General features: G+C 34.4%; 3 protein-coding genes and 1 pseudogene across 7 annotated transcripts; all 4 read left to right on the forward strand.

Annotated features, from left to right (window-relative positions):
• The first annotated feature begins 6,360 nt into the window (after window positions 1-6,360).
• Window positions 6,361-9,387, forward strand: LOC120181963 (putative two-component response regulator ARR21). The gene is made up of 9 exons (XM_039186983.1): window positions 6,361-6,520; window positions 6,678-6,833; window positions 6,914-7,327; window positions 7,430-7,509; window positions 7,637-8,590; window positions 8,682-8,843; window positions 8,925-9,017; window positions 9,095-9,202; window positions 9,328-9,387. The coding sequence occupies exons 1-9, from the start codon at window positions 6,361-6,363 to the stop codon at window positions 9,385-9,387; spliced, it is 2,187 nt and encodes a 728-aa protein (XP_039042914.1).
• Window positions 9,388-10,063: 676 nt separating this feature from the next.
• Window positions 10,064-10,550, forward strand: LOC120181964 (LOB domain-containing protein 24-like). The gene is made up of 2 exons (XM_039186984.1): window positions 10,064-10,216; window positions 10,284-10,550. The coding sequence occupies exons 1-2, from the start codon at window positions 10,064-10,066 to the stop codon at window positions 10,548-10,550; spliced, it is 420 nt and encodes a 139-aa protein (XP_039042915.1).
• A 1,706-nt stretch (window positions 10,551-12,256) lies between these two features.
• LOC120181965 (serine/arginine-rich splicing factor RS40-like) lies at window positions 12,257-15,970 on the forward strand. Of its 5 annotated transcripts, XM_039186987.1 has the most exons (8): window positions 12,257-12,378; window positions 13,140-13,250; window positions 14,434-14,546; window positions 14,644-14,891; window positions 15,002-15,406; window positions 15,491-15,528; window positions 15,583-15,715; window positions 15,792-15,970. In XM_039186987.1, the coding sequence occupies exons 2-7, from the start codon at window positions 13,145-13,147 to the stop codon at window positions 15,654-15,656; spliced, it is 984 nt and encodes a 327-aa protein (XP_039042918.1). In that variant the 5' UTR covers window positions 12,257-12,378; window positions 13,140-13,144; the 3' UTR covers window positions 15,657-15,715; window positions 15,792-15,970. The 5 variants fall into 5 exon arrangements, with proteins under 5 accessions (XP_039042918.1, XP_039042917.1, XP_039042919.1 ...); XM_039186986.1 differs by having other exon boundaries at window positions 12,258-12,378; window positions 15,002-15,393; window positions 15,478-15,715; XM_039186985.1 differs by having other exon boundaries at window positions 12,259-12,378; window positions 15,491-15,715.
• Window positions 15,971-21,494: 5,524 nt separating this feature from the next.
• Window positions 21,495-23,157, forward strand: LOC120181953 (annotated as a pseudogene).
• The last annotated feature ends 1,524 nt before the right edge of the window (window positions 23,158-24,681 follow it).

Here is a 24,681-nt window from a genome sequence, read left to right on the forward strand (position 1 = left end):
CAATTGTGAAACTTAGAAGGAGGCAATATTTTTCAAAATTTTGAAAATTTGAGAAGAAGAAAACATTTTCAAACAAGATAATCTCTCCGGAAATATCTTGGAATTCAACAAATATCTCCGAAGCTCAGAATCGAAGTTGGGCAAGAGAAGCTATTTGGGGCAAAATTTGCTGGGGCAAGGAAACAAATTATCTCAGATCAAGGTGTGCAAGAGTACACCATGGTGGAAATGAAGACAAACTAAGTCAGTGATAGAATGAAGACTGCACAAACAACCCTTCCCCTCACAAATCAACATACATACATCAATACAAACATATCAATACATACATACATCAATACATACATAATACATAAAATTTGCATCAAACATTTATCATCATATATATTAAAGACATTTTTCTCCTCACTTGGGGACAAATTGGACAAAAAAATCAAATAAATTTCATCTTGACATCCATCATAACATCCAATATAGTCAGTCAAAAATGCATCATTTTGATCTCTCAGGAAAATCAAAGCTCGGAAATGACCAGATGTCTAACTTACAGAAACAATGATTTGGGCTTCCTAAAGTCAACAATCAAGACATTTCCTTAACGTGCATGAACAAACAGACTTTTTATCGCCTTTGAGGGTGTTTTTCTTGAAACAAATTTTGTCTCGCTTGAGACAGCTTTCTAAAAACAAATTTTGTCTCGTTTGAGACAAATTCTCTTAAAACAAACTTCGTCTCGCTTGAGACATTTTTCCTTTGAGATACCAATTTTGAATTTGATTCACTTAAAACAAAATTAATCTCACCTTAGATTGTTGTTTCTTTTAAAACAAATTTCGTCTCGCTTGAGACCTTTTCCCTTTGAGATCCAAATTTCGAATTTGTTTCACATTAAACAAAGTTGATCTCACTTGAGATCGTTTCCTCAAAAACAAACTTTGTCTCATTTGAGACTATATCTTAAAGCAAATTTCGTCTCGCTTGAGACATCATTTTCTCTCATAATACAAATTTCAAGGTTGTTGTACTTAAAGCAAAATTAATATCACTTGAGATTTTCAAAGCTGATTTGTCTCGCACGAGACAGTTTCCCCTTTAACAAATCCTGAAATTGTTTCATTTGAAACAAAATAAACACTTTTGAAAACACCTTTGAGATTATTTCCATATAAACAATATCGACAATCTTTGAATCTTTTTCTCTTAAAACGAATTTTGTCTCTCTGGAGACAGTTTCTCTTGAGATAAATCTTTGAGTCTGTTCCTTTTGAATAAAAATCTTTGAGTTGTTTCTTTTGAAACAAATATCTTTGAGTCTATTTCTTTTGAAAAAATTTATCTCCTAAAGACAATTTCTTTTGAAAAAATCTTTGAGTTGGTTTCCTTTGAAACAAAATTTTGTCTCTCGAGACAACTTCTTTTGAAAATACCCACCTTTGAGATTGTTTTTATTAAAACAAATTTTGACTCCCTTGAGGCAGTTTCTCTAGAAATACAAAATCTTTGAGTTTGTTTCAATTGAAATAAAACCATTTTTGAGTCGTTTCACTTGAAACATTTTCTCTTGAAACATTTTCTCTTAAAACAAGATCATCTTTGAGTTTGTTTCTCTGGAAACAATGTTTTATCCCTTAAAACAATTTCTTTTGAAAAAAGAAAAAAAATCATTGAATCTCTTTCTTTGGAAACAAAATTTTGTGTCTCTCGAGACGGTTTCTGTGAGAAAAATCTTCGAGTTTGTTTATTTGGAAAACAAAATTTACCATCTTTGAATTTGTTTCCCTTGAAACAAAACAAACATCTTTGAGATCAATTCCCTTTAAACGAATTTTGTCTCATTTGAGACAGTTTCCCTTTAAACGTCGTCTTTGAGTCGTTTCCCTTAAAACGAATTTTTTCTCTTTTGAGACAGTTGCTTTTAAAAAAAATATCATCTTTGAGTTTATTTGAAACAAATCTTTAATCTGGTTTCTCTAGAAACCATAACTCCTAAAAATGGCCAGTCGTCCTCATCATGTAGGAACCGTGTCATCCCCAGACCAGATCTCTTCATCACGTATGAGCCGTGTCAACCATAGATAACCAGCCGTCCTCATCACATAGGAACCGTGTTATCACCTTTAGATGGCCAGAACTCTTCATCACGTATGAGCCGTGTCATTCCCCGACCAGATCTCTTCATCACGTATGAGCCGTGTCACCCTAGATAACCAGCCGTCCTCATCACGTAGGAACCGTGTTATCACCTTTAGATGGCCAGAACTCTTCATCACGTATGAGCCGTGTCATTCCCCGACCAGATCTCTTCATCACGTAGGAGCCGTGTCAACCATAGATAACCAAACTCTTCATCACGTACGAGCAGTGTCGTCCCCAACAACCAATATTATCCAATTTCTATGTATAAATGGAAGAGAACCAGACAAAAACGTGTTGTCTTATCATCTTTGCCCTATTCTTGTTAACACAAGAATGTGCAAAGAGGGGCAGCTGTAGACACCCGTTTTTGTCCGGGTTTTTTTCGTTATTTTATTATTATTATTATTATTATTATCGTCATCTTATTATTTTATTATTAATATATTACAAAATTTTGCAGGCTCAAACCCGAAGCCCATCAGATACCAAGCCCGACCCAAAATTACAAGACTTGGAGCCCAGACCCGGTTCAGGCCCAATACTAATCCCAGGCCCGTTCAGTAACCCAAAGTAATTAGGGTTTGAAACCCTAAATATCATCAGCAGCCGCCCAACAGAGGAAAGGGTGCCACGCCGCCGTTACTGTTCCGGCCCACTCCGATGGTCCAGCCGCCGTTCCCACGTCACCAGCGTCATCTACAGTGCAAAACGTCCCCAAATCAGTCCCAAGTTATCATTTACAGTAACCTATTTAAAACCCCATTTTAAAATAAGTTAAATCCCGATTTTTCGGGATTTAACATAGCAAAATCTGGAAAATCATTTCACCTATGTAGAGGCTTCATCATTATCACCAAATATCCCACATAAATCAGAGAAAGACAGAGAGAAAAAAAAAACCATTCGAACAGAAAAAATACAAAGAAAATCGAGGAGAAAAAAACGAAGAGAAAAAAGAAAAATCCGAAACCACAACTTACTTACCTTGTAGATTCAACCCTTAGTGACCTCGTCGAAGCTAGGAGGAACCACCTCTGAAGGTAAAGTCTTTTCTTTATGCTAGGGTTTGTTAGGGTTCGAAATAATGGGGTTTGTTTTGGGTTTTAAGTAGGTTAGGGGGTTGTTGTAGATGAGAGAAGAGATGCTAGGGGCCGGGGAGTTAATAGCTTCCATCCTCGGTGAATGATGGAGAGAGCTCGGTGAAGGATGGAGAAAGGCACGGCTGAGGGGGGAAAGAAATAAAAATGAGAGAATAGGGTTTTAGAAACCCTTAAGCGTGGTATATGACCACAACCAAACGACGTCGTTTAAACCCCATTTCACCGTGTTTTTCAAACAAAACAGGGTAAATAGCTTATTTGGTCCTCCTAGTTTTGCAAGCTTACCTGCACGTTCTGGGTTTTTAGGGTCTAATATCAGATTGGGTCCTTTTAATTCTGTAATCTCTCACGCATGTTTTTTATGTTTGGGATAAACCGCAGTTTAGATCCTTTTAATTCTGTAATGTTTGTGATTTGATCATTCCAATGAAAGTTTATCTTTTCATTTTGAGCTTTGTAATCTGTCTAATATTTTATTTTAGTCACATTTGTTTATTTTATATTTGTTTATCTGTTTAGCTTTTGGACTGCTGATCTTGTATTCTTTTCATTTTAGTCATAGAATAGAATTTTTGCATAATTTACTTTAAGCTTTGAATTCTGTTACACTTACACTTTGGTCACTGTTTCATATTGTTATCCTTTGGTTTAAGTAATGTTTGATCTCGTATGGCTGTTCGTCTAAGTATTCCTTTTTTGACAGATGATATTATTTAGTGTTCATTCCGGCCACTTGTATTAATTAGTAAATTGGGTAATTTATTTATACCTTATGTTTAATCTCATTCGCATATTGATTCTTATATATAATGTGGTATTTAAGGTTCAAGTATTTATTTTATGCTTATAGTCCTTGTTGTTTTATTGTTTTAGATATTTACTTATAATTGTATTGTGTTGATGTATATATATTTTACTGTTATTGTCAATATATATATATATATATATATATATATATATATATATATATATATATATATATATATATATATATATATATATATATATATATATATATATATATATATATATATATATATAGGTGCATGTTGTATTGATGTATTTACTTTGTTACTTAATGTTTTTAGTACGTACATGAAGGTATGTTGTGCTTTTAAAACCGTTTATTAAGTAATTATGATTATATATTCATTTTAATGTCCTTTATTCGAATATCTTCAAGAACTGTCTTTCGTGGAATGGGCGTGGAAAGCATCGCTTGATCGAAGCGGCGTAATCCGATACGACATTTAAACAAATGTGAACGTGAAATAAAATTGATTTTATCTTGCTAATTAATTCTTTTTATTTTAAGCCGAACATTGTAATGAATGTCTCTGAATAATAATTTATTTCATTTCATGCAAATTGTCAATTTTTGTTCTACATTTTATATTCGATTCATTATTTAGTTTATTTTGTTGTATGTAAACATCAAATTTTTATGTATATTCGATTTATTTTTTATCAATTTATTTTGTTGTATGAAAATATCGTTTTTTGTATATTCCATTCGTATCTTTGTTAATGAGGGAATATTCTTTTAAAGATAAGAAATAGACGAGTTAGCTTTCCCGACGGAGGATGGTTAATCTCGAGATTTTTTTTTTAGTTAAAGAATTTTCTCTAATTAAATAATTCGAAGCAAATTAATCAATGTTCGATAAATAGATCATTTTTTTAACTTTATATACGATTTATAATTTCCATCATTTACGACGGTGTGTAAGCGACACAGTACCAATTTTGGGCGTTGTAGGGGTGTTTATCCTTCCCCACACGTAACCGACTCCCGAACATGTTTTAAGTGAATCTTTGGTAACGCAGATCAAATTTTTGTCTTATAAAACTATTTTTCTTAAAATTGTTTTTAAAAGACGTTCTTAGGTATTCGACCTGCCCAACCCAAAGGTCGATGGCGACTCATTTTCAATTTAATTTTAATTAATCCATAATCACCAATTTTCTAAATTAAAGTCGTAATCGTTTTAAAATAATATAAATTATTTTTATAAAAAAAAAATGGTTATGACACTTGTGAATATTGTTTTACATTATTAAACCTTAACAATGTTATTAAAGATGATATATCATGGTTATATGGTTATTTTGAATTTTAAACAAGGATTGTTTCCTACATTAATAATGTTAAGATATGATATATATTTAAATGACGTTATTCTAAGTTGTTAAAAAAGTAATGTATTGCGTGGTAATAACGTTGAAGGTGAATTGTTGATTGTTGTATCAAGTACCATCATTTGAGATTATTAAATAAAGTGTTGTATTACATGCTAAGGATTTATAGATAATTTTTTATCGTTATATCATTAAATATCGTTTTGGATTATTAAATAATAATATGTTTCACATGCTAAGTAAAAAAGAATACACATTTCATATGAAAAATATTAAAGATAAGATGAGATAAGACCGTTATATCGTTAAATATCGTTATTTTAATACTCTTTTACAAAAAAATAACTTTATTTAGATTATTAATCATAATATTTCACGTTAATAATATCAAAGATATGATCGTTTATATTGTTAAATACCCTTTTTTTACGTATTAAATTGTTAATTAATCCAAACATTATATGTGCACTTTTCTTTTTTAATCTTTTAATTTTCATCCGGAACTTATGATTATTTCTTTTGATAACGTGTCTTATTACTAAACCGGAAAATATGTTGAATCATAGGAAGAGGGTTTGAACATAAATATGGACAAATCTTTTACGCTAAGCATTTCCATGTAAGAGACTATTATTTTTGGTAAATCTCATTTAATTTAGATTATACACTGGATTTTCATCATAAATTCCTGTAAAATTTCAAGGGGCGATAGTTCTTCATCCCCCAATGTTGTCTTGTTCTTCATAGTTTCATCATTTCATGTTCAAAGAATCAAAAGAGAAACTGCAGATTAAATCAAATAATTTCAAAAGAGAAACAAAACAAAACGGACTTTGCTTGTGTGTAGAGTGTAGACACAGTTCCCTGCCATTTGTATCACCAAATTTGCAGCCACGAATCTGCTTACTTCTGGTACTCAAAATATAAATAAGTGCGGCCATTGTTGCTCCCAAATCAAACTAGAGGAGAAGAGAGAAAGAGAAAGATGGGGTCTGATGATGAGAGACCGAGTGGAAGAGAGTTTTCAAATCCTAGGGCTTTTGCAGTATGCTCTCCCGTTTTGAAAATCACAATCTTGGTGGTTGATGATGATTCCACTTCTCTGGCAATCGTCTCCGCCATGTTAAGAGGGTTTCGTTATCAAGGTATATCTATGTAAACTTTGTTTTTAGTTCTTTTCATGGTGATTTCGCTCATTCCAGTGACTTTTTTCTTAGGGTTTTTCATATCAATGTTCTGTTCCCAGGAAAAAAAAAGTTGAAACTTTCTTCATGGTAAAGTATACTCATGTTTATGTTTCAGTTACAAGTGTTAAGAATCCCTTGGCAGCGTTGTCTGTTCTTCGGGCAAATCCAGACAATATTGACCTAGTGGTCACAGATCTTCATATGCCAGAAATGAATGGGATCGAGCTCCAAAAACAAATCAAACGGGAATTCAGAAAACTCCCCGTTATCAGTAAGTACTGGCTTTCCTTTTCCTTTTACGAGTTACAGCGACTGAAAGTCTGAAACTTTAACACTTTTCAACGAGTGCAGTAATGTCCTCCGATGACAGTGAACGTGTGATGCTGGATAGCTTAGTGGGAGGAGCTGTGTTTTTCATAGTAAAACCTGTGAGCCCCGATGGTCTCAAGGATGTATGGCAGTATGCCGTTGTTGGCAAGAAAGGTAAATCCCTGGCTATCGAGGAAATCGAAGGAGACTCTTTGTCATCGTCGGTCGGAAAACTATGCATCGGCAACATGAGACGATTGTCATCTCCTGTGAATAATGAAAGGGATGATGGTCAAAGAGGTTCCAAAAGAAAGGAACCGGGGAAGGACAAGAATGGAAAAGATGAAGACAATAACCCTAAACTCAAGCCAAAGAAGGCCAGGAAGGCTAAGGTGGTCTGGACAAACCCACTTCATCACCAGTTCTTAGATGCCTTGCGAGATCTTGGCCTCGAAAGTATGTGTATATATATACACACATCATCATCATCGATAATTTTGATTTGAAAATGCCTATCTAACTGATGAAACTTTGTTTTCTTTTCATGTTTAACTCCAGCAGAAGCTGTTCCCAAGAAGATTCTTGAGCATATGAATGTCCGAGGCTTAACCAGAGAAAATGTGGCTAGTCATTTACAGGTTCGCTTTTGGCTAATTATCTACTTAGATCCCTTTAATTTTTTTCTCAGAAAAGTACTTGTCACTAATCTTTCTTAGTGGTTTTGTAATATCCCTAATACTTCTTGTGGATATGTAAATATTGCAGAAGTATCGCCTCTTCTTAAAGCGAATCGCAGAAAGGGGTTGTTTTCAATCAAAGGCCATGTTCGACAGGTTCCTCAAGTCTACTTTCGCAGCTGGCCATCCACTGTTGATGAAAACAGCTCAAGAATACGCTCGACTGCAAGAACTGCAACGATTGAGGGGCTTAACATCCTATCCTGGCTATGGAGGGAATTATTCGCCTCATAATACTACTAGGTATGGAACCTTCGGCTATGGTAATCATGGTGCTTCAAGCAGCAACAGGGTTCAGCCATATGGCGGTGGACAATCCCGTTTACTGTCCCACCAAGCTAACAAGCCACTGCTCTCTGGGAACCTGATGAATCCGACCTATCTGGGTAATCGACCGGGATTATCTGGTGGCCTGATGAACTCTTCTAACTCGTTGCCATCGTACCCGCAGCAGATTCAACCAAGGTCTGGCTTTTACGATGCTGGTTCCTCATCCCAGTTCAGGTTTGGTTCACCTGGTCTTCGCTCTCCGAGTTCGACATTCGGAACCAACGGGATCTTCGGAAGCATGAGCGGTTCCCAGTCCTGCTCTAGTCTGAATCCCGATTACGACGGCAATAATACTAGCTACGCTGGGAGTAGCTTGAATGCTGATGAACTTAACGGTGGCTATGATTCAATGACTGGTGTTTTCAATGAGAACATGAATGTTGCATCCATGGGGAATCAAACTTTTGATTATCTGGCTCCAGGAGTGTTATCTTCGCCGGTATTACATGAAACAAACCAAGTTCCACCAGGGTCTACTGCGTCGAAGCAACAAGCAAACACGATGCTGCCGGGTCTCGACTATCCAGGAGTGACCGATTATAATTCTGACGAGCTGCTGAATAATGGTTTTGATCTGCAACTTGACGATGCTTACCTCAACGAACTCAGCGACCTCATCCTTGGGTCCAAGAAGTATCAATCGTCTAATCAGGTATATACTACATTTCTATTCTAGTGATTGAGTGAATTGGTTTTATATATTGATCTTCTTTCTCGAAACAATTTGTTTTTGATTGGCACAGCAACAAGCTGGTTCTGGCAGCGGCGGTGGCGACGACAATCCGGAGTTTTCTTTCGGCTCATTGTACCCGGAAATCTACCCCTCACTGGATGAACTTCTGAACTCCGACATTGACGAGTCCCTGGAAGATAACGCTCCTTGGAATGAACAAGGTGTTAGCCAGGCAAGTGCATTATTTTGATTCCGGTTATCTCTACCACCACCTGTTACCCTTCAATTCGATACAATATTCGTGCCTCCGCAGATTCAAAGTGCTCTTGAAGAGTTGATCAACACCGATACTGCTGCTGCTGCTGGCGATGCAAACCCTTCCAATGAATCTGGAAACACTAATCAGGCAAAGTTCAATTTCCAAAACTAAATTTTCTTTGTTATGGATCATGCTCTCATACTCATCTGTTGTAATGTATATAGCAACAAACCCAGGTAGAGGAACAACCGATTGACCCTGACTTACTCAGCAGCTTATTCCAAGTGAACGATGATGCCCTAACTGCTGAAGATAACTCATCAAATGATCAGGCATGTTACCATGATTTCATCACTGAAGTTTATTTAGCATTATATTTAATTCAAATTCTTTCTTCATCAATAACTTTCCTTTTCGTTTTTTTTTTTTTTTTACGTTTACGATTTTATCATTGCAGGTTTCCCAAGAAGATGAGTTCCTAGCTTCCTTGTTCAACTTCGGCAATCTGTTCGATTGACACCATCACTTCGAAGCATCCGAATCCAATCATGAACCGGAAGCAGCTCCATTAAACTTGCTAGTTGATGGAATGCATTCAAATTATATGCATATAGTTTATGCATGGCCTATATATAATATATAGTTTAAGTTTGAATGATAGGAAACTTGGAGTTGGGTTTGCTGTGTTTTATTTTGTTCATGTAATGTTGCAGTTGTGTTGTTATTTTGGTTGTGTAATCTTTGTTATTTTGGTCGTGTAATCTGAACTTTTTAATGGTGACAATCATTTTAATTCAGTTTTTTTATTTATTTATAATATTAAGATTCTAATATTTTATTTTACTTAAAAATTTTGATGTCTCATCTCATTAAATCAACTGATAATTAATATATTTACTCCATCATTTGTTAAGCTTTATTTTGAATTCAAATGAAAAAAAAATTAATTACCATTTTTCTTCCTCCAAACTATGGCAATTCCTATACATTAGCAACTTTCTACTCTAAATCTCTCAAAATTTAAAATAAAATATAGCTGTTGCATGATTTTCTTCTGTCCAATGCTAATGCCATATGAACCATACTAAATTTTACTATATATTAATCCAAATCTTTGATAGATTTGTTCGAATAACAATAGATTTTGAGAATCCTTCAAAGAGCGTTCAATAGATTTTCATAATCTCGTTGCCATGAATCCAGGCCGTTGTGCTGCCTGCAGATATTTAAGAAGAAAATGCCCTCCTGATTGCATCTTCTCTCCTTATTTCCCACCCAATATTCCACAAAGATTTGTTTCTGTCCACCGAATCTATGGCGCCAGTAACGTCGCAAAACTCCTCCAGGTAAACTTCAGTTTCGAGACCAGAATAATATATGTTAATGTGGTCTAAGTTCCGTTATCGTGTGTAGCAACTACCGCCCAATCTGCGAGCTGAAGCTGCGGAATTATTGTGCATGGAGGCACAGTATCGGATCGAGGACCCTGTCTATGGCTGTGTTGGACTCGTATCTTCACTGCAAAAACAGATACATGATGCGGAGAAGCAACTGGCAAAAACTCAAGCTAAGATTGCGTTTCTGAAATATCAGGCTCAACATCCCCAAGCTGCTCTGTTGGACGATGCTGCTAATCTTGACTTCATTCATCAAGGTTCTTCTGGGTTTATGCAGGATTGAATAAAAGTAACTTCGACTAATGCAAAGTTTTAAATTTTATAGATTTTATGTATTGGCCTATTAAATCACATGTTAAATAGATGTTTTCATTATAAAAAAATTAAAATGCATTTGAATATTAAATATCATTAAACAAACATAAAAGCTACATAGAAATGATTTAGAAGTATTCACGTCTCAATAGTTTAACGTTATATAAGAATAATTTGAAAGTATTCATATGTCTAATTGTGATCCATTTGAAAATAGTTTAACTCGGGTCAAAATAAAAGTGTTTATGACTTGAATTATCTTTATACTGGAAAATTATAAATTTTATAGCTTATGCATGGTAATATATAGTTTAAGTTTGAATAATAAGAAATTTGCACTTGGGTTTGTGATGTATTTATTTAAATTAAAACTATCATTAACAAATCCAAGTCTAAATTTGATGGTTCACATTTTTTAAAAGTTTGAATCTTAATAGTGTAAACAAGGAAAACTAAATTAAAAGTATCATTAACATAATATAGTTTAACTCGGGTCAATAATTTTTTTTAGTATGTAATGTTATATATATGCTTGTAGTTGTGTTGTTACTTATGTAATGTGGACTCTATTATGTTAATGATACTTTTAATTTAGTTTTCTTCGTTTACATTTAAACTTTTATATTTTATTTAAAAATTTTAATGTAGGGTTGAAAATTGAGTGGATAACACATGATTTTGGTGTAATAAAAGTAACTTTGACTAATGCAAAGTTTTAAATTTTATAAAATTTACATGCTGGCCTATTAAATCACATACTAAATAGTTGTATTCTTAGGTTAAATTAAAAAAAAATACATCTAAATATTAAATATAATTAAATAGTTAAATATTGATTTTTTTTAAAATTCACATTTTTTAAAGAATGATTTAGAAGTATTTAAAGGGCAAGCCGTAATTCGAATTGAAAATAGTTTAAGCTAAAGTCAAACTGAAAATGTTAATGGGTAACAATCATTATACATAAGATTCATAAATTTTATATTTAAAGGTAAATATGATTTGAAGTGACTATCTATACAAACGTTGGGTACTAATTGTTATTATGCCTTTTGTTCATATATATATATATGACTAATTCAAATTGGTTAACGAATTACTTATATTATGATTTTATTTTAAAATTATTTTATTTTTAGTTTAGTTTTTAATATTTTATAAGATTTTCCATTCATTAAATTTCTTTATTTATTTATCTTTATACAGGGATAATTTTAAAGTGATATAAAACATATAAAAACAACATAATTTAAATATTGTAAACTTAAAAATGGGCTAGACTCAAATTTTAAAAAGTTAGTTCGACCCATATTTTAAATGGGCTCGATTATTTGTTCAAACCCATTGTTTCAAATTTTAGACAGGTCTTCGGGCTTCTGGTGAGCGCCCGACTTTTAAACCGAACTAAGCTAAACGTGTCAAAAAAAATCTATTTTTATTCTAAAAATAATAAAATATTATAGTTTTATGTTAATATTTATATATTTTTTATTATTAGATTTAAAACTATATATTCTAATTTTCACACAAGGATTCTTCTTCGTCTAATTAATTAATATAAAATATCAAATAGTATTTGGGTCAAATTAGGATTTTCTTAATAAATTTCAGGCCATTTTCACAAATATCTCAAAAACTGGGGGCTTGAGAAAAACGAACGTTATTTTCACCTCGCTATTTATTGACTCACGAGCTTCGCATTTTAGCTCATTTCGTGAAAAATATCGCGAGGTTCTTTCACTAGGGTTTCGAACTTTTTATTTATTTGTTTCATCCTGAAATCCCTGCTTCCGAAGGTAATTTCCTCACTCTAATCATCGTTTCTATACAAGTTTAATTTCCGGAGCTTTCTGTTTTCTTTTCCATGAAAATATGTGAAAATGAAGGAAAGTCTAGTTTATATGATTCTTATAAATTTAATTTGTTCAGTTCCAATCTCTTATCTCACCTTAGTTGTCTCTTAGTATCTAAGATGATATTTTTTCTTAGATCTATGATTTGTATATCTTTATGGTAGATTTGGTTGTTGTTTTATTTCATTTTTCATTTATGTAGATCCAGTAGCTATAATTGTGTTTTTAGCTCCCCCTTCCTTTCAAAGACCTCCAGAATGTCGTTCACTAGAATACTGTGAATAATTTGTTTATATTAACTCGAAAAGAATGCTTTCGGATTTTCTTTTTATTGTGTGATGAATCAAAATATAAAGAATGAGAGTTATGTAATTCATTTAGAGAAAGCCTTTTCTTTTGGAGTATTTTTTTATGAAAATGACATCAGTACTATATTTCAAATATCCGGGAACATCCCCTTGTCTTGTTGATTATCTTTTGTTTTGTCTCTTAAGCCTCTATTTGTTTACTAAATAGCTTTGAAATATTTTTTGATGCTGATGCCATGCTCTATCTATTTTGATTCTGTTAGAATGTGTTAGTACTTGATACTTTGATAGGTTACCCTCTTGTTTTGACTTGTTCTTCCATAAGTTTGCATGTGTGTAAACATGTATGTCTCTGTGTGTGTGAAATACTGATGGAAAGTTGTCTCATCTGTTCAGGCAACATGAGACCCATTTTCTGCGGAAACTTTGAGTATGATGCACGTCAGTCTGATTTGGAACGACTCTTCAGAAAATTTGGGAGAGTCGAAAGAGTAGATATGAAGTCTGGTAAGTATTGTTTCTCATTATCTATGTTATTGACTATTGATTCCATGTGAGCATTGTGAGCACCATTCCCTTGCTCCTTTTTTTTTACTTTTCTTTCTTGCTATTGGTGCTATTTAGCTGGATGTGTTAATTGTAAAGGTGCCAAGAGTAATTTGAGTTTAAAAAGCTGTTTTCTTGTTGACTATGGCACAGTTAAAAGCTATTCCACGTAGTTTTTAGTTTCAATATGTAAATGAAAACAAGCTGTTTTTTTGGTGCTGAACTTGAATTCCTCAAAAATCCTGCTTGACAAATTTTCGAAGTATAATTGTGGTATCGCATTCAAAAAGAAGAAGCTTAATATGAATTCTTACGGTAAGTATAATACTCTTTAATTGTAAATGTCTAAAAAATTAAAATATGGAGCAATATGTGTGCACATGTCGCGATGAGTTAAAGTTCCTGCAACAACGAGGAATGTCAAGTATCCTACATCCAGAGCATTAAGGTGTTGGTCCCTATCATGATGGCTGTGCAGCGTATGACCTCATAGTACACGACACAGCAGCATCAATTATCCTTCGTTGAGTTTTACTGGGGGTCCACGATGTTTAAGGGAAAAAAGTAATTTTGAAAAATAAGCCCCCATACTCAACATTTTCTTTGGCGCAGGATTTTCTAGGGATATTATGGAGGAGCTCCACAGAATTCTGTTTCATGCATGTGATGAGCTTCCTCTTCTTGCTTTCAAGAAGAGTCACTCTAATCCGCAATGGCATCGATCATCCCTCATTTTCCTCGGGCATTTTTTCATTTCATTCCTCGTGACTTTTCCCCAGCCCTCAAATTCAGACATGTTTCAAGGTAGAAACATTATTGACCTCATGGCAGAGGCTGCAGAAAATATGGAGAAGGCACATTAATTCCTTGCCCTACCTGAGATCCATTTTTGGATTCTTGTTCCTTGACATCACTTAGTTCATCACTCAAGGTCTGTTACTACTTTAACTGGTCTTAGTTTATAGATTATAAGGAGCTTGCCAAAATTTTGTCCTAGGGAAGCATTTTAGGTGGTTTGTTTCTTGCCGAAGAGGAAATGTCAACCGATAGAAGATTCCTTTGGTGGGAGGATTCATTGTATCTTAGTTAATCATTTTCCACCATTGTGAAACTCCTAATGAGACCAATGTTTTCTGGTGTGTAGGATTTGCTTTCATCTATATGGAAGACGAGAGAGATGCTGAAGATGCCATCCGAGCACTTGATCGAACAGAATTTGGTCAAAAGGGACGTAGGCTTCGCGTTGAATGGACAAAGGTATTGAGTTGGTATTGTTACTTTTGACAGATCTTTGAACTGCTTTTTTGTTTGCTTTCTCATCTTAGTAAATTCCTTTTTACTTTTGTGTTTTAAGCATGAGCGTGGCATTAGAAAGCCCGAGGGAGGTGGGGGTGGTTCAAGAAGATCTGCAGCCAATACAAGACCTTCAAAGACTCTATTTGTCATCAATTTTGATCCATATCACACTCGGACTAGGGATTTGGAAAGGCACTTTGAGTCATATGGAAAGATAGTAAATGTAAGGATCAGAAGGAATTTTGCATTTGTACAATATGATTCCCAGGATGATGCCACCAGAGCATTGGAGGCTACAAATATGAGGTAGAAAGCCTACTTCCCAAGAAGAATTGCCAATTATTTACTCCTTTATTTAGAAGATATTCAGGAAATCCTATTATTTTTTCTTGAACCATGGTCTCGTCTAATTGCAGCAAGCTGATGGATAGAGTTATTTCGGTAGAATATGCAGTTCGAGATGATGATGATTGCCGAAATGGTTATACCGAAACTCGTGGTAGGTTACCTGAGAGAGGTCGTGATAGTAGACGATCACCAAGTCCTTACCGAAGAGAGAGGGGTAGCCCTGATTATGGCCGTGGTTCTAGTCGTAGTCCTTATAGGAAGGACAGGGGGAGCCCTGATTATGGTCGTGGCCACAGTCCAAGTCACTATAAGAGAGATAGAGGCAGCCCCGAGTATGGCCAGATCACCAGCCATAGTCCTCCTCGAAGAGAGAGGGCTGGCTCTGACCATGCTCGTGGCTCCAGCCGAAGTCCTTACAGGAAGGAGAGGGCTAGCCCTGAGAATATCCAAGGCCCTATCCGTAGTCCTTATAGGAGAGAGAAGCAAAGTGCTGAAAATGATGGTAGCCCTTATAGGAGAGAGAAGCGAAGTGCTGAAAATGATGGTAGCCCTTATAGGAGAGAGAAGCGAAGTGCTGAAAATGATGGTAGCCCCCATCACAGTCCATACAGAAGAGAAAGACCCGCTTCCGACAATGGTCGTGGAGCAGACCATAGTCCATATGGAAGGGAGAGAGCTAGTCCAGAGAATGGTCGTGATCCCAGCCCAAGTTCTATGCCATAAAGAAGGACCAGCCCCTATGACGGTGAAGCTGAAAGTCCAGCCAATGAGAGATATCTCAGGTTTGTATCGTTATGATCTATAAGTTTTTGTTTTGGAGATTCTGTTTCACACTATATTTTGCCATTTGAACTACAGTCAATCACCGGCGGCAGAGGAATGATAATTATCTAGAGAAAGCATCGAAGGAAGACCTTTGTCATTGTGGTAAATCTCAGTAGGAAGCATTGTTATTTGCTTGTCTTTGGTGACAAAACCGTTTATGCAAATTACATTTAGAGCTGGATTCTGACCTTTTGCTGTAGTGCATAGTTTTAAAAGGCTAGATTTTCCATCTAGTTTAGGTGCGATGCGGATATTCTGTTTTACTTTGAACTTGAAACTCGTTTCTTTTCATCAGCTTGACTCCTGTTTCATACTTATTAGCCATCATCTTTATCTTGTTTTCTGAATTGTCTTTGTTTATCATTTAGAATTTCATCGGTAACCAATCTCTGAAAGCCATCGCAACACTACCTTTGCTTCCGAACGTTATGCTGCTGTGGACCTATATTGCAGTAACATGACCGACCCGCAAAAATGTTGCCCAAAGAATCTCGAACGACAACAACTGATAACCTAATCGAAGCTTTTGTTTCACTCACCGCCGTATCAACAATTAGCTTAACATGCCTAGTAGAACCTCTAGAACCATCCATTAGATCGTTGCGAATAGTTCTAGTGGACGAAAAGATCATTTATTTTTTTCTCCAATATTATTATGAGTTAATTGCACTAGAAGTCTTCAACATGTGAGTCTCATTTTAATTTGATTTCAAAATTGTTTTATATTGATCCTCAAATTATGGCCTTCAGTTTAAATTATTTTTTAACTTAAAAAGATTTTATATCAGCTTTTAAATTAGCAATGCCATTCTATTTTGATCTTTTTGTTAGTGTGATATTAGTTTATTGGTTAAGAAACTACTTTGTTTTTAAAGATTTTGAGAACTGAATTCAATCTTTTAAAAGGTTTTAATTTGCTTTTGAAAAAAAATAGGTCGCTGGTTTCATTTTTATGATTTTAAAGATACACAACTTTTTTTATTTAATAGAATTAACAGTACGTTAACAAAAAATAATATAAAATTTTAACATTTTAAGGATTGATATATAATATTCTAAAGCTTATGGGTCAATTTAAAATGAAAGTTATAATAAAGGAATCTCATGTACAATTATGTATTGTTATATTGGTAACATGATTTAGAGGAAGTGAAAGTGGGGTGATCTCAATGAGGGTGAGGAGTGCCAATGGTCCGCTGGTATCTCCACTCGAGTCAGATGCGTAGGCAGCCATTGGAATCTGTATCATATCACAACAGCGACCACATATATTGTTGTAAAAGAAAAGAAATGTTGATTTGAAGTGGATATAAATGGCATTCATTTAGACCCCATTGAAATTGTTGGATTTGGTCCATTTTCTTTCGCATCAATCAAGTGCATGGCTGAAACCCCGAAAGAGGCACTGTTGAAAGAAGGAAAAGCAAAGTGGTACCGGCCAAGTGCGTGCACAAATGACGAAGCTTTTTCAGACAGGCAGAGAGCATTACCAATTCTATGCTAATTCTATGACCTTTGCAAGGAGCGAATCAGGGTACAGGTAAATAAAGGTGTTGCATTAAAGGAAACACTTGAAGAAAAATAATCGATTGTTTATGCTCTGCTAAATTGCTAAGCCCTTTTATCCATATCCAATCAAACCCTTTCCTTTGCTTCGCTTGTTTTACTGCATCCTTTGTCGCTTCTGAATATGTATAGCACAAAGTACATCACTGAAAAATTATGTTTGTTATATTTACATATAGTAGTATAAGAGCATCTTGTTAACTAATGCAAAGTTGTTGTCCTCATCGGGTGTCATTGAAAAGAAAATAACATTTTGTATTATCAATATAATATACTCTAGCAAATACATTTTAATATTTTTCATGTGTATATATATATATATATATATATACATATCATATCCAAACTCTTATAGTTATCTAAATAACATTTTGTGTAATATCAATGAAAATAACCTTTAGCGTATATACGCATACATACAAGAAAAATAATGATAAAATTGAAAATAACCTTTAGCCTATATCTGCTTAATTCAGATGTTGCTGTATCATTAGAATCTGGGCGCGGCTCAATTGGAGGTCTATTCCGGAATCATCAAGCTTGTAACAAGGGCGTAGGAATGATTTCGGTCCATCACGCGGAACTTTGGGGAGTTTATGAAGAACTTAAGCTTGCATAGAATTATGGTTTTGAGCAAGTCTCGATGCAAACTGACAATACTGATGTTCATGCTTTACTCTCGACACCTTTGTATGAGAGTTTTGGTTCGTTCCATCGCTGCTATAATTGACAAAGGTTGTTTCGTGGACTTCCGCGAGAGATTAATTATGCTGCTGATTATATGGCTAAACACTCACAACCTTTGGATAGTTCACTTCATGTCTTTGACTCGTCACCACCTAATTTCTCTCCAGGGATGGAGCTATGTGTTGGGTGGGTAGGTGGGGGGTCACTGCCCCTAATTTTTATCATTAAAAAATAAATAGAGATAAATATCTATTTAGACCTTCAAATTTTGATTTATTTTTATTTTTTCCCTCCCATTTTTATTATTAGTTATACATTGCATCCTTTGAATTAGAATCACAGCTCCGTCCCTATTTCTCATATATTCATTTTAGGGATATCCATGATTCTTCTTACACCCGAGTAAAATCTTAATTTCCGGTTTTGGCCTAATATGTATGAAAAAAATATCATAATATCAATGAATATTTGTAATTGATGTATTGCATGCACTACTAAAACAAAACAAAAGAAATCCATAGAAATGATAGATACAATATGAACATGACATCTTTCTTTCGTGTCACCTTTAGCTTTTTAAAAAGTCAAGAAAATTCTGAATTTGGAGTAAGTATACATATTCATGTTATTCTCTTTAAAAATTTCGAATTTAAACAAGTATATATATTCATTATCAATTTACTAAGAAAATTTTGAACATATAATCATAATTTATTTTCCTCTTGAATGTTTTGAAAATTTTAATTATATACTCATATTTTTTAAAAAAATTCTCATTAAGTCTCAAATTAAAAAAAAAATTCAATTAGACCTATAAAAAATTAAAATTTTCGATTAGACTCCCTCAAACTTACGATCAAAATTGGCCACATAAACTAAATTTTGAATAGTTGTTTTCCCCCCCTTAATTATTCAAAGATGCTTTACTTCACTTTGCAGAAAAATCTTTGAAAGTTGAAACGTTTGATTCTTCTTTCGACTAAGTGAAGCTTGGAAGAAAGAAGAAACCATTCAGACCCTAATCCTTAATTTAATGAAATAATAAACTAACAATGAATGGTGTGTCTCATGCTGGGAGTAGAGGCCAAATGGAATTTGGATTTTAATAAAGAAGAAAGTTGAGTTAGCAAACACACGGAATGCTTTGGCCTTTAACAAAGATTACTCAAAAGTGAAAAAGGAATCATAGCATTCTTCTCTTGATGGCTTAAGAATAAATAAATAAATTTTAAGTGTTCTTGCAAGGAGGAAGAGAGAGGTTATTCAGGTTTGAATTCAGAATTAAATATCAATTACAGGATATCTTTTGTCAATATATCACAGGTTAAACGGGTAATTCTCTTGCTTTTTAGCTAATGACATCTTAGTTTAATGGTAATATTAATGGTATGAGAATTTTTTTATCCTAAATTTAATCCCATCATGTGATCCTATATCTTTTTTTTTTTTTTTTATTTCATCACTCAAAAGCAGTGAAAACTGCTATAATCAACAGAGCATGGAATAAATACTCACAGATCCTAGGTAGAGATATCTCAAGCAACACACAGTTGAGAGTTCACAGAGTCAAGCCTATCAATACATTTTCTACTAAATTGAATACTAACAATCTTCTTAATTAAGGCCAAGATAATAACAGAAGAACGGAAACAACCTTAAAAGATCATGCAATTACATTCAGTCCATACGTAATACAAGCGAGCACTCCAAGCCACCTTTAGAATGCAAGAAATTAAGGATTTTCCTTTGAGTAAACCTCAAAGCAAATCTTGATCCCAAAGCATAACCTCTCGAGACATATTACATCATCTCAAAACACCCTCCCAAACCTCTTTCGAGAAAGGGCCACAAAAGAACAATTGTTCTCAAGTCTCAAAATGACCACAGAAAACACAGAGACTATCAACAACAATACACCAGTGCAGCAAACGACCCTTTATAGAGAGCCTCCCATAACAGCAATGGCATGCTCAGGAATTTGGAGAGAAAATCACACCAACCTATGCCAAGGAACAGCAACACCTTCAGCACAAACCTCAAATCAAGTCCATGAGGTAGTAATCAAACTCCAATTCGTAACGGACCAATCAAAGGAAAAGCCCCCCTCCTTCGTTTTGAGAATCTTCCTCATGCACCAACTGAAATGACATGTGACCCTGTATTAGTTTAACGTCTTATTTTATCATTTTTTTCTTTAATTTTTTAGATTTAATAAAAAATAATGTTTAAATTATACTCTTTGTTTATTTGAAGTGTCTTAAGTATATTTTTGCTCAATGTAGATGTTTAACATTTTCTCCATTACTATTATTAGTGTCTGATCCATCATAACCGTTAAAAAATTCATTAATCGCTCATACTATAACACACGACGGGTTTATAAGTTTTTAAGAGTCAACAATAAATACAAAAGTAATACAACAGTCAATAAATATTAAAATAAAAAGTTAAATATAATTTAGGGGTCAAAATCAACATTAGCTCTCCAAAAGGAATGAGAACTCAATTCTCGCATAGTCAAGTATGGTACAAAAGAAAGATTATGCGAAACACATGCAAAAGTTGCAATTTTTCCTCTTCAAAAGATTTTCCACACGTTTTCTAATAACCACGCCGTTGTTTGGTCCAAAACCGACGACTCAAAGCCCTAATCGTAACTTTTTTAATTAATTATTAGTATCTGGTCTATTGATTAATTAATCTAGATCAAATTTTATAGAGCTCATTATGGAGACAACCGTCTCAACTCAGTTTGTTTCATTTGTAAAAATCAAAATTCAAACAATCGACCTTACTTCAAAAATCTAGTGTCTTATCACACTAAACTAACCGGTTGTTGGTCCCTAATCATATTTTTGTTTGTTCGTTTAATAGTCTAAATAAAAGTTTATTTTATTAAATCAAATAACGTCATAAAGAATATATTATTATATATTTAATATTATTAAATCTTTAAAAATTTAAACTTAAAATCTTAATTAAATTATAAATTGAGATTTGCAGACTTAATACCAAAATAAACCAACCCCACTCTTATGTGGAACTGTTACTGCCAACCACTTGGCAATATGACCAATGCTCTTTGGTTCGTAGGATCTTTGTAGTGCAAAAACCAGGGCCTCCTCCAACATAAGGCTGACTTTGACTATTGGCTAATTTGCCAAACATTGGAGACAAGACAACCTAAAATGGGTTCCAAGTACATGCCACAATTGCCTTGTCCTTTGCCCTACACAATGCCAACTTTAATACAACAATAAACTGAACTATAAGTTACCCCCTGAGGGCCCTCCCTATTAAAAAATGCCACGAATATGAATACAATCCGGTTTATGTATGATTATCGAATACTAAAAATCTCGATAGAACGCTTCGGTATAATAATTTTTCTTAATGCCGGTCACAGTTAGTAATACCACGTTACAAGCATTCAAAATTCACTATAAAACCCATTTAGTCCCCCATTCTACAACCCTCCCTAACACAATCTCTCTCGCTCGGTCACTAGTATCATTTTTCATATACAGCAAGATGTGCCAGTTCACATCCTCCGGCAAAGGTGACTCCGACGTCCCTTATCTTCTCTTGATCGACGACTCGAAAGGGTCGTCGAATATTTACGAACCATTCATCCCTAGCAGCCCGAAGTGTTACTCGATGATCCAGACCGAGAAGGTAGATAGGGCCATTTTTGTTCCTTTTGCAATCAAGGAAGCCATTGCCATAGCCAATATTGCTGTACCTATGGTACTAACCGGGCTCATGTTATATTCCCGGTCGTTGATTTCCATGCTTTTTCTCGGCCGCCTCGGTGACTTAGCCTTGGCGGGCGGTTCGCTAGCCATTGGCTTTGCTAATATCACTGGCTACTCCATTCTCTCTGGTCTTGCCATGGGAATGGAATCGATTTGCGGCCAAGCGTTCGGCGCAAAACGATACACCGTTCTCGGCATCACGTTGCAGAGAACGGTGCTTTTGCTTCTCGTTTCTTCATTACCGATTTCTCTCCTGTGGATAAACATGAGGAAAATATGATACTATGTGGCCAGGATGAAACTATAGCCACTGAAGCACAATGGTATCTTGTTTATTCTCTCCCTGATCTTTTAGCCCAATCAGTTTTGCATCCATTGAGAATCTATCTTCGAACACAGTCCATTACTCTCCCGTTAACATGTTGTGCCATGTTATCGATTCTTCTCCACATACCCATCAATTATCTTCTAGTATCGTATCTTAAACTAGGCATCAAGGGTGTTGCTCTTAGCGGTGTGTGGACAAATTTCATTCTTGTGGCCTCATTGATCATCTACATCCTATACTTTGGTGTCCACAAAAAGACATGGGGAGGGTTCTCGGTCGTCAAGTGTTTTAAAGAATGGAAATCGCTGTTGAATTTGGCCATCCCGAGCTGCATTTCGGTCTGCCTCGAATGGTGGTGGTATGAGATCATGATTCTCCTATGCGGCTTGTTGTTGAACCCGAAGGCGAGCGTCGCTTCGATGGGGATTTTGATCCAAACGACGGCGTTGATCTACATATTCCGTCGTCTCTAAGCTTCGGTGTGTCTACGAGAGTCGGGAACGAGCTTGGTGCAAACCAGCCTAAAAAGGCCAAGCTCGCTGCCTTCGTAGGCCTTTTTTGTGGCTTCATGCTGGGCTTATCAGCACTCGTGTTTGCTACAATGGTGAGGAACATATGGGCTAGCATGTTCACGGGCGACAAAGAGATCATTGCATTAACATCCCTCGTTTTGCCGATCATCGGGTTATGCGAGCTCGGAAACTGCCCGCAAACGACCGGGTGCGGGGTTCTACGAGGCACGGCAAGGCCGAAGGACGGCGCCAACATAAACCTCGGTTGCTTTTACCTCGTCGGTATGCCGGTGGCAGTATGGCTTGCTTTCTTTGCTGGATATGATTTCAAGGGACTGTGGCTCGGAATGTTGGCAGCTCAAGTGTCGTGTATGGTGACCATGCTACTGGTTCTGATCAGAACAGATTGGGATTTCGAGGCCGAAAGAGCTAAGAAGCTGACCGGAGCTCAACTGGTCGTCGATGACAGCAAAGAGAAACCAAACCAAGCAGAAATCAAGGAGGATTCGTTTTCTTTATTAGGTGATTTGGATCATTATTGCCTCGTTTAATCAACATTTTCCCCCTTTTTTCGAAGTTTTATATTTTTATTTTGTATAGCTTAAAAGTGGGTTAGGATCCAATTCATTATTTTCGAGTATAGTAATCAATCATCAAACATCATTAATTAAGCAGATTCTACATACCATTTTCTCTGTAACAAGGCGAGTTGTAGCTTAAGTATTATTGTTGGAGGATCAGTATATGATCTATAATATGAAAAATTAGCAGTCCATAATGAATTAATTTCTAAAGTTTAAGTCCTTGATTGTCTCTCAAAAGAATAAGAAAAGGGGTCTGATGCCCCCATTAGTGAGCTAAATGGGGCCAATTAAGGGAAAGTTACAAGAAAATTATGATTAGAGCAAGATTTTAGGTTTAATTACTTCCTTGAACTTTCCCTAAATTTTGTACATAAAATTAACATAATAAATGCTTAAAAATAATGGCATTCACATGTGATAAAGAATTTAATGTATCCCTAAAATTTGCATTAAGAATGGTAAGTAATTATTAATTATCTTTCTGTTTAATTTTTTTTTGAATTTGATTCTCACATATCATTAAAGTTAAAACAATTAATCCATTTGCTAAAAAAACATATCAAATTAAATTGTTTATTTTATTAATTTATCATATATAAATATTAATAGTTAATTTTATCAGTATAAAATACTTCCTAAGAAAAAAAAAATTAAATTCTTGATTATCTTACAATTTGACGATAACAAAAATAAAATTTATGTGTTGATATTATAAATTAAATTAAAAATATAAAATGATAAAAACATAATTAAATGAAAATTAAATAAAGGATAATGTCAATCTATATAGTTTATTGAGCCTAGAACTGGAAAATTCTTCACGAGATCTTAAAATTTGTGTCGTATTAATACAGTAAACATGCGAAAATTGTCGTGACATCAACAAACATAACTTAGGGTAAAATTAATTAATTAGTTACATAGGTTTGATTAGAGATATTATATTAAATGCTAAAACCTTAAATTTCTCAATGAGTTAGACTGGCACCACGTATTTCCCTTCTGTGACGACCACCACCTCGGCGGCAGCTGCATGAAAACTCCATCTCTTCCTCTTTCTTAGTTAGGGTAAATTTTTAATACATAATATCAAAATTAGTCCTTAAATTTTATTAAAATATTATTTTAGAGTAAAAAGATTTATCCGTAGATGAAAATTATTAGTTAACAAACAGTTAACACTTTAAAATAAGAACATTTATACCCTAAAATGAAACGTTATGGGTCTAAATATACTAGAACAAAAATAAGGATCATCAAAGTGATTATTCAATCAAATATTAGATATTTTTTTCTTAAAATGAAACATTAAGGGATAAAATGCTAAAAAAAAGAATAGGAGCCAAAATGATATTTTAATAAATGTTTGAGATTAATTTTTACATTATATCAATTTTTAAATCCTAAAAGTGGGTTTAATAAATAATGACGTATTATATCAAATAATTATTCCAAGTTGAAAATTATACAGTACATTGATGACAATAGATT

This window comes from Hibiscus syriacus, unplaced genomic scaffold (genome assembly GCF_006381635.1).
Source record: "Hibiscus syriacus cultivar Baekdansim isolate YM2019G1 unplaced genomic scaffold, ASM638163v2 tig00112611_pilon, whole genome shotgun sequence".
Classification (NCBI taxonomy): domain Eukaryota; kingdom Viridiplantae; phylum Streptophyta; class Magnoliopsida; order Malvales; family Malvaceae; genus Hibiscus; species Hibiscus syriacus.

Excerpts from the sequence above, each read along its gene's own strand:
- LOC120181963 (XM_039186983.1), top strand. The coding sequence starts at position 6,361 with ATGGGGTCTGATGATGAGAGACCGAGTGGAAGAGAGTTTTCAAATCCT. Across the intron at positions 8,591-8,681 it reads AGTATCAATCGTCTAATCAG|CAACAAGCTGGTTCTGGCAG; the intron begins GTATATACTACA and ends TGATTGGCACAG. Across the intron at positions 9,018-9,094 it reads AATCTGGAAACACTAATCAG|CAACAAACCCAGGTAGAGGA; the intron begins GCAAAGTTCAAT and ends TAATGTATATAG.
- LOC120181964 (XM_039186984.1), top strand. The coding sequence starts at position 10,064 with ATGAATCCAGGCCGTTGTGCTGCCTGCAGATATTTAAGAAGAAAATGC. Across the intron at positions 10,217-10,283 it reads ACGTCGCAAAACTCCTCCAG|CAACTACCGCCCAATCTGCG; the intron begins GTAAACTTCAGT and ends TATCGTGTGTAG.
- LOC120181965 (XM_039186986.1), top strand. The coding sequence starts at position 13,145 with ATGAGACCCATTTTCTGCGGAAACTTTGAGTATGATGCACGTCAGTCT. Across the intron at positions 14,547-14,643 it reads TTCGCGTTGAATGGACAAAG|CATGAGCGTGGCATTAGAAA; the intron begins GTATTGAGTTGG and ends TTGTGTTTTAAG. Across the intron at positions 15,394-15,477 it reads GAATATCCAAGGCCCTATCC|GTAGCCCTTATAGGAGAGAG; the intron begins GTAGTCCTTATA and ends CTGAAAATGATG.